This window comes from Montipora foliosa, chromosome 1 (assembly GCF_036669935.1).
Source record: "Montipora foliosa isolate CH-2021 chromosome 1, ASM3666993v2, whole genome shotgun sequence".
NCBI classification, from domain to species: Eukaryota; Metazoa; Cnidaria; class Anthozoa; order Scleractinia; family Acroporidae; genus Montipora; species Montipora foliosa.
The window spans coordinates 70,801,878-70,811,877 of NC_090869.1; the positions used below are offsets into that span (position 1 = coordinate 70,801,878).

Consider the following 10,000-nt stretch of genomic DNA (forward strand, 5'->3'; position numbering starts at 1 on the left):
ACTATGATATAGTAGTAATTTAATAGAAATAGGTGCTGCATTGCAACAAGAAGCCAAATAAAAATACCCTTTTTAATGTAATACCATGGCTGATCACAAGACTATCATTAGAAGGATCTATTGGCAGGCAAGGACATTAGACCCTCAGCTGCCCATGATGGTTTAACTGCTATTGCAGAAAACTGGCTACCTCTGCAATATTTAAAAAAAAAAAAGATCTTAACATAGCAATTCACGTCTTGCATATTGGGTAGGACTGCCAACCCTAAGAGGGTTAGGGTTAGGGTAATCCTAATGTTACATTTTACTCACGGTCAGGGAAAATAATTTGCATAGCATGCCACTGAATGTACTCTTTGTCATCAAAAAATATTTTGCAAGCTGCAGTGGAAAATCTGGCGTTCATATTCCAAAGCTGATCTGAAAACACTTTAAAATTTCGCTGGACCATCAGAACTTATCCCTGTTTTATTTAAAATGGTGAGATTGTGGTTATCTTTTGAAGCATATCTATTCCATACAGTTGGTTGGGTTACCTGCAGGCGTTTTTTCCTTGAAGAAAGTGGTAGTGTCAGTTGTAGTGTCGTTGGCAAACTTCCATGGAAATTGACTCGCCCAGTAGTGTCAAGTGATTAATCATTACAAGAGAAAGCCTTCTACCAATCTGTGTCTCCTTGGGGACTCTGGTAGCCAGCTGGAGTTGCAGTTCCCATTCATTTTGACCCTTTGGTGTCTGCCCTGTAAAAAGTTGCAGTTGACGCTAGATATGTTGAACAGTTGTTGAAGTCCACTAAATCAAACGCTTTCTGCAAATCTTGGAGAGCAGTTCTGACAACATATTGAGTGGGTATCCGGGGCACCTAGCCAATGATGGAATTTTTGGTGCTTAGGTAAGAGTGGGGGCATCAGCAAGTTCCGAACTCGTGGCACCTCACACTCAGAGAAAGCTACATATGCATTACAATTGTGGGACTTTTACGTCCAAGGCTAATTGGTGCAAACAAATAACAATAGTAGTGTTGGAATATTATTCGTATGTCTCTCAATGTCGTCACTTCGGGTGTAGATCATGTTCCCTTGGCGAGTCACGGTTTCTCTGCTGTCCTACTCTTATATTTCTTGATCGTTGCTATCTATTCTTCCAGAATTTCTATTCCATTGTTCCCCGTGATGGGGTTAGGTCTTAGTGAAAAGCCTCTTTAATCCTGCTTGCTTTATAAATGAACTTTACATGTTTCAATAAGCCGATGTTGAACCACAATTAAGTGTAAATGTAGAAAAAACGCATTTATTGTGATTGGTTTTCACTGCAGTCAAAACCTCGAGACCCTTATTTTGTGTCCATAATAGTAGGCTGCAAGAATCAAAGTGCCATTAATATGCTCTATGCAATATAGACAATGCCTGTACAGTAATTTAATATCTGAAATGTATTTAACGGGCCGCTTTAAAAAGAAGCAGCATCCTTAATTCTGTGGACGAGGATTTTAGGTTTGTCTGTTATTCAAGTTTCCCAACAAAAGGGGCTTCTCGGCAAAGTCAAACCTTTCATCTGAAAATTCAACCACTACGCAAGCGGTTGGAAGGATGCAAAACACTTCCTTTCTTTCAATAAAACCTCAAAAGAACTTCTTTCTGAACAAGTTTGAGATGTTTGAGATGGAAAATTCGCAAGTTAGGCTAACTGGATGGCATTTCTAAAAGAACACAGGAACCCATGTCAGATTCACTACTAATTAATGTACACTGTACTTGTTTTCCTCAAATGAATTTTTTTTAATTTCTCAGGCCTGGTTTTCGAACAATTGCAGAATTTTTTCCCTGCTTCAACTTTCTCGCTTTCCTCCTCCCTGTAAAAAAAAATTACCTCTGGCACCCAGGGTAGGCGTTTGTTGACCTAATCATGAAAAACAACAGACTACAATTTTACATAACCATGTAAAAACTGTCAGTTTGGTTCCACGAAAATGTCTGTAATTTCGTAGTTGAGGGAGCCATTTCCAGTCAAAACTCTATAGCTTTCGCCAGGATCGCGATTTTGTCCATAATAGCGTGACGTCCGCAAGGGGAGAGTTGACTGTGAACACTTTTAAATCTACCGTCTGAACCGCGAATTGAAATAGACTATTTTTCCAATCCCATAATGCAAGACGTTTAGGGGGATTCTTTACACAAAAACAATGAAAACCCTAACTCTTAGGGACTGTATCATGCTTCAGTGAACAACATCTATTGTTTTAATGCAAATAATCCCCCAAAATTCCCTCGAACAATTCTGGTCTTATGTCCCACCGGCGACGAAGAGGACCAAATAACTAATCTCCCAATATGAACTGTATTATGGGATTTGTGAAAATAGAGAATTTATTTTTAAAATCTCAAATAGGTTTACCATAGTAGGGTTCTTGGCATTGAAATCGATCAGCAGCTATCTTGGGACAAGCACGTTGACAGTGTTGCCAAAAAAGTTAGGTTAGGAATAGGAGCCTTGAGGGGAATTCAGGAGTTTGTCGAAAGACACACCCTATAATGCTATAATCCAGCCACACTTTCATTACTGTAGTATGGGATATTCCAGGCAAGGGGCTCTCTAACAGGCTTAAGAAACCTCAGAATAGATCAGGTCGACTTGTAATGAGTCTAACCAATGAGACTCCTGCCACCAAGGCCTTACACTGGGTAAACCTAGACACTCAACAGGTAGGCAAAAGCAAAACAAATGTAGGAAGTAGTCAATGGGTTGGCTCCTAGATGTCTTACTGATCTTTTTGCAAGTAAAAATAATACAACTCATTTTAGCCTTTAAAGATTGAAATGATCTTATCGGAACAATTTACCGTATTTACCCTTGTATAAGTCGCCCCCCTTTTCTGATGGCAAAAAACGCAGTTTTTCTCAATTTCCTTAATTTTTGAGGTAAATGTTTGTTGGATACTAGAAGGGCATTAAGGGATAAGCACAACATTACAGAATTTGCAGAGTGTTGAAAATGACTTGAAAAAGGGTGCATAACGTGGAAGGTTTAATTGGTCCACACGTGTTAAAACTTGGTTATCTCACATAATGAACAAAGCAAAAAAACTCGTAACCAAAGCACGATGAAGTTTTCAAAAGCATTTTAATCAGCCAAGCTTGTAACAATTGAAAAACATTACCAACCAGCATTTGCCTTTGTTGAAAGTGAACGACAACACAGCATGTTGTGCCAGGTTACCAAGCAGTCAAACGATCGTGTTTAGTTTAAAGAAACAGAGATGTCTTTTTGAGCTTTCTGTCTTTGATAACAGTAAGTTTCCAGTCTCAATTTCAGAATTGTGCGAGTGAGTATCTTCAACATTTGGAGTTGCACATATCCATTTCAACTTGTCGCTAAATGAGAAGCCAACCTGTTTCACTGTGTTTTGTTACACCCAAGACAATGATTGTTATTTTTAAATTATTTCGCTGGAACTTGACTCTAAACTTTTTTTTTTACCCATGTATAAGTCGAAGGCGCTCTTTGGAGTTTATTTTGAGGTCATAAAAGGTTGACTTATACACAGGAAAATATGGTAAGCAATTGATTCATATAGACACCTGGAAAATTCAAGTTTTTCAAGGCTTCAACAGGATTCGAACCCCATGACCTCTGCCATGCTCAACCAACTGTGTGGGTTCATTGGTCAGTTGGTTTATCATTGCACCAACATTCCAGAGGTCATGCGTTTGAATCCGGTTAAAGCCATATGAATTTTTCAGCTCTTTATAAAGTGAGAGTTGCCTAAATTATCCAGTTAAGTGCGAGCATCACTCTTATCATTTGTAAATAGTTTTATGAGTTTTCGTCAGTTTATTGTAACCACACGCCACTTGTGGAAGTCAGTTTTTAAGTATAATTATTAAGTTGACAGGGCAAGCGTGTATAAGTATAATTTCTTTCCTTTACTAGTTGTAGTTACTTCCTTTAAATGCGCCAATCGCAGCGGAGTTTAGTACTTTGTTACGGGAACGTGTATTCAGTCGACCTTATCGTGCAGTCCAAACTTCGTGATCTACATCGGCCTTACCCTAAACCTACATTGCGAGACACACTAATAGTACTCCAATACTTTCACATACACCATGGTAAATAACAGCCTATAATAGCAATAATATGTCAGAAAATTCGCTTTTTTTATCGGTAGGTTAGGGGTAGTAGATCGGTTTTTGATTTGTTTGTCTTGTTGGTAGGCTGAGTTGGCAAAGGCTGCATCTGATCATTTCCCTGAACTTCCCAAAGTTCATCCAGAGCTGGGTATTTTTGATTTCCTGGTAGGTAGCCAAATGTTTATGTTTTTAGGGTTTTTTCGTCCAAAAAAACATACCACACAAGAAGCAGCAGAAATTTATAAGGGAAAGTTACAGACAAAGGTAATGACGGATCAATATGACACCTGATAACTTAAACTTTCAGGGTAGCATATTCGAAACCATTGCAGCCGCCACTGTAAAGGCCTAAGTGCTGTGAGTCTTTACATGAAACCTTGGTGTATCTAGTAGGTGATGGGATCCAAAGATCTCAACGTTCTAAATGGCTCATATGGTGTAATGAGTGACGTAAGATGAACTGAGTCCATCCAGTGCCCTTAAAGTGGTAATGGCAATTTTAATAACTACCCAAGGTTCAATATGCAATAAGTGAAGTTCTCTGAAAAGCAGAGTAACACAGTAAGTCTTCTAGTTCTGTTCTAGAATCACAATTCATAACAAGCTGAAGCATGCTTAACATGGTCATAGTTTGGCCAGAGAGAAGAGCATTACACAAGCAATTATGTGCAAGTAGACGCCTTGCACGCGCATCATCATCATTTATCAACATGGTGTGGAAACCTAGGTGGGCAAAAAATAAAGTTTGCAGTGTGGTTGGAAGCTAACTACATTTTTGTTTTGTTTGTAAGGGAAACCTTGGTGCTCGTCAGTCAAATAACAAACGCTATTAAAGTGCTACTATGGCAAAAAAATCAATTTTCATTTTTCTTTGGATTTCAAAACTACATTGCCTAAACAGTAAGGGACCTTCGCTTTAAGCCTTGATTTAAAAAAAGATACCTGTTAAGTTTAAGTGGAATTTCCTATTTAATGGTGCGCCATTGCCAACTTTAAAATCTGGAGAGAGCTTGATCGAGGAGAAAATGACGTCAAAGACTCAATAGTTGAAGAATGCAATGTGTGTGCACGTGGCTGAATTAATATGCAGCACAGGAGTTATGGGCTTTCAGACTTTCAAACTCGTGATTTGCTTATATAATAAGCTGCCTTTACACGCTGACATTGTAAGTTAGTGAGTCAGTGACGTCACCTTTCCCTGGATCTTAACCCTAACCTCTGAGGTCCAATCAGTCAGTTTTGAACGTGAGTAATGGCTAACAGTGAAATCCAAAACTTACACTCAAAGTAAATAGCCTTTGAGTAAAAATCAAAGCTCAAAATATTGCCAGTCAATTGTTAAGCAGTCACACTTTAAAAATCTGATGGAAAAAAGGAAGTAAATTTTTGCTCATAGTAGTACTTTAAACATCGTATCTTTATTATAGGGGTGATTATAATGGCATGAACACCTAAAATATGTCTGGAATGTTTATTGTGTTGTAACCAATCACAGGTGAGATTTTCACACCACAGAAACCACGGGCAACGAATGGTTTCCTATCTCTCACCGAACAAATTATTTTGGTTTTGTTTAAAGCTGTCTTATTGGGAATTTAAAACACCACTGTTCCCCAAGATCAGTGCTGAGGACCGCATCCAGTACATCGTTCGATTTCAGGAAGAAATATTTTAGAAGCAAATGTGACGCGACAACGACCAGCTTTCCATGTAACGACATATCACATGAAGACCACAAAAATAATGAAGAATCGTGATGTTTTCCTTTCTGATAGCATAATCCTTGCTAATATTTTGTTAAAGAACAAGGGCATTGGATTTATGTGGGCTAACGATTAAACCTTCCAACTATTGGCCGACAGAAGTTCCTTGATCGCAAGATCGCAAACGGATTACTTGAGGATAAGGTTTCCCCATATCGTAGATTTGGCCATGTCGATTTTTCCTCACACGTACATTAGCTACAAAAAATAAATAAATTACCAAAATAGTAAATCTCCCTCACCTAACAAAAATTGTGTACGCTTGCTGCAATAGCCGCGAAGCAATGAAAATCAGAAAACTCTAGCGGCTTACCTTGCAACATTGTACCTTGCAATCAGGAGTAACTACAGATTTCAATGGTTACAAAATGTTTGCCAAACCGTTTAATTTATATCAGAATCGCTCAAAACTGTATTCTTCGCTATTATAGCACATACTGTAAACAAATATGAGGGAAAAGCAATTGTTTACTTGGAAAACGACTGAATGTTAAAACAAAACGAAAATAATTTGTTCCGTGACAGATAGGAAACCGTTCATTGCCCATGGATTCTGTGCTGTGAAAATCTCGCCTTTGATTGGTTGCAACACAATAAACATTCCAGACATATTTTAGTGTTCACGCCAATATAATCACTGCTGTAATCCAGCTTGTGGTTTTGCTTCACAGGAGTCCAATGGGCTCGTAAAACAAGGACGAGAATTGGAACATTATCCATATCATGATTCTGTTGCCTATATTAGTCATAACAAATACTCTATCATCTACACAGAGTATGGTGGAACACCTTGTATATTGAAGGTACAGTTTGCCTCAGCAGTGCATCCTATACAATTTTCCAGAAACAGTAGTATGTTAAAAGCACGACTGCACACTTGATAATGGTTTCCAAGAAACTTAAGCAAATGCATACAGTACTAAAGAAACTCCATTAGCTAGTTGAAAACGAGATTATATTTAGGACACTTGCCACTATCAAGACTTGTACTAACTTGGCTGTGAGATTTTGTCATTAATTAGACTCTACCCCAGAAATCTTCTTTGAAGTGTCTCCCACAAGGTTCAGTTTACCCTTTTACAATCGAGTCGTTTCGCAAATGACTTCTTTGGGCATGCAGTTTCGTCTCAGGCTCTTTCATTTGGCGTATTTAAAATTGTTTTGGAACATTGACCTTTATAAGTTTGCAGTTTGTGTACATGCTGTAAATTACTAACTAACATGATGGTAGAGGAGTTTATGGACACTTTGATTTGTTGCACTCTATCTAATTTAACAGTTCACTGCACAAACATGTAATTAACATATAGACACTCACACCTTAATTGTACCGTGCAGATAGCCTTGTACCTGGTATGTATTTGAGTGTAAAAAGCTTGAAATAAAAGAATTTAGTTTCGCACTTGCAACAATGTGATTAACATGGTGCCAACCAGTTTTATCGGTTCGAAGCGCTTGGGGAAGATGGCTTCAAATACCCCCTTTCCGGCATCAGCAGGCAGCATTATACTTACAATCTGTAATCTATTTTACTTAAAAATAGGAGCTCAGTTTGGACCGAGAATTCAGTGATGTTGCAACACTGCAGAAAAGAGCTGTTAGCTTTAGCATGGTCAATAGCCCTTTCCTTGTTCCTCTCGAGGCCTTTTTTGTCAAGGTATAGTTAAGTACATGTGTTGAGCAAGACATTTTACTTTTAAAAAAGCTTGTGATTTTAATACAAAGTCGAATCCAACTTTGAAGAAGATTTAATCGCAGCAAAAACTTATTTGATCTGCGGTGTAATGTGCTTTGAAGTTTTCACTTGTAGCTTTAATGAATTCACTAAAATAAGGTTTTTGCCATATTTTCAGACTAGCGTTGTGTTACATTTACCAACTCCAGGTGAATTTCAGGGTGTTGCATCTCGCACCAGTGTATACAACACTCACTGGAATACTGAAAACGTCTTGCCCAATGCCAGAATTAAGTGTAATTGTCCGGACGTTGTTATTTTAGTACAAGACATTAACGCAGATAAATTGGAACCAAAATTCTATGTAAATCAAGAAATTGACTGAGTCATGGCAATGACATTAATCACCTGGTTATGTCCACTGTGCAGGGATGGCGCAGTGGTGAGAGCACTCGCCTCCCACCTATGTGGCCCGGGTTTGATTCCCAGATCTGGCGTCATGTGGGTTGAGTTTGTGGTTCTCTTCTTTGCACCGAGAGGTTTTCTCCGGGTACACCAGCAATTGTTTTGGTTTGTGTTAACTGTTAATTTCAGTTTACAGTGTCCCCAATTAATGCTCCAGCGCTAGAATGAGTAGACACTTAAATAAGTTAGGGTTAGGGTTATCCAAACAAAATATGCCAATGTTAAAGGCAATTGCTCCGAGTTTTTGTCATGTGGATACGTCTTGCGACTGTATTACAGTGCTCTGGTTTCTTACTTTTACAAATCCACATTGTTTCTCAGTTATGCTTATTGCTAACATCATTGTTTATTTTAGTTTCATTAACATATGAGTTTTCTCAAAGAAAGCATCATTGACCGAATGCAAAAATGGCCGCCAACAAATTATCCCTTTCTCTTTGCGTTAATTAGCCTAACGTGTAAAATTGAAACAATGTGGGCTGTAAAACGAGGCTAGTTTGGCTAATTGAAACAGACAAAAATAATTTGTTCGCGGCCATTTTTGCATTCGGTCAATACTAGTTACAAATTGAGGCACACTTCAAAAGCTCAAAGAACTTGTTAAACTTAGATAAATCTCTAATTTTAAGCCTTTTAGCTTTGATAACGAGCCAGTTATTAGCCATCAAAAACTGATCAATTTTTGGGTGACGAATTCACTAGTTATCCCATGTACCTTCTTTCTAAAATTGCGAATTTTCAAAGCATCGTTGCTTTGAGATTATCTGGTATATCGGATTTACATATTCAGAGACGGCTCATTCTGAACGTGGAAATGGTACATAAAATCATATATTGAACTGCAGATATGAAATCAAGTGAAGGATCATAGCTTCACTTGACAGCTCATTATGCAATTAATTAACAATTATTCAATACTTCATTCTCGGGCAACTGATTTGAAAAAAGACAACCTTATGCTAATGACGAAAAGGTAGAGAAAGATTCCCTTAGTGTCATAAAGGCTATTTACAGTACTTCTCATTACATGCTTTTAGGGAAACAGAGCATTTGTTCAAATACCTCTGATGATGAAGCTTGAAGAGTGGCAAGCATCTGATGAGTATTCAACACGGGTATTTTTAATAACAACAACTTTATTTGTATGCTGCGTATAACCTAAATTGTGATGCTGTGCAAATGTTTATGTATAGGAATGACTTATTGCAGTACTTTTTTTACATTTTAAAGTGAATCTCTAATCATTTCCTAAAACCATAAAACATCTCAGTGATCAGACAGCAGCACATTGTTCCTTGGCTTCCCACAGGAAATGATTCACATTCTTAGAGATGTTCTGGAAGGCTTGCGTGATCTGCATACAAACAGAATTTGCCATGGTTGTGTAGACGTCCAGACTGTTTTAGTTGAGAAGGTAGATGGACTGTTTCGAGGGAGGCTGGACTTTTATCCAATTAGCAACCCGGTAAAGTTATGTTGTCTTACTAAGCATTACGGAGATTGCAATGCCAACATTTTATAGTAAACGTATATCCTCCGGGCCGTAGTTAAGGGGAGGCCTGTGCCCCTCCACTTTTTCTCCCAAAAAGTAAAAACATGCGCACACGAGTATAAAATGTTGAAATTAGAATTTCTTCTTTCAGAAGTTTGAAACAACAGGGTGTCAATAAATCCAGAGAAAAATCAATCCTGATAAACTTAATTATAGTACCATTTCCCCACTATTTCCGTATTTTTGGTTCTTTTATTCGGTGATACAAAACTACGGGAAAAAAAACTGGGTCAAATGTGGCAAATCGTCTTGACATCCGGGCGACTTACTCTCTTCATTACTGCATTATTCTTTGGAACATGATCTAAACTGAAAAACCCGAAAATCCAACCAGAATTCGCTCTTATCCTCGGTAAGGCCCCAGGATAATAAGGCGAACGTCAAGGATGAGAAGTAGAAACGTCTTGCGCTGCAGAAATG

General features: G+C 38.1%; 1 protein-coding gene across 1 annotated transcript in view; it reads left to right on the forward strand.

The window, feature by feature from the left end:
* The window catches only part of LOC138007572 (serine/threonine-protein kinase 31-like), a 117,425-nt gene that overhangs the window by 100,572 nt on the left and 6,853 nt on the right, over nt 1–10,000 (forward strand). The window contains exons 26-30 of the mRNA XM_068854562.1: nt 4,210–4,290; nt 6,560–6,691; nt 7,432–7,545; nt 9,066–9,143; nt 9,338–9,493. Coding sequence (XP_068710663.1) covers nt 4,210–4,290; nt 6,560–6,691; nt 7,432–7,545; nt 9,066–9,143; nt 9,338–9,493 — 561 coding nt within the window. The remainder of the gene's footprint in view (nt 1–4,209; nt 4,291–6,559; nt 6,692–7,431; nt 7,546–9,065; nt 9,144–9,337; nt 9,494–10,000) is intronic.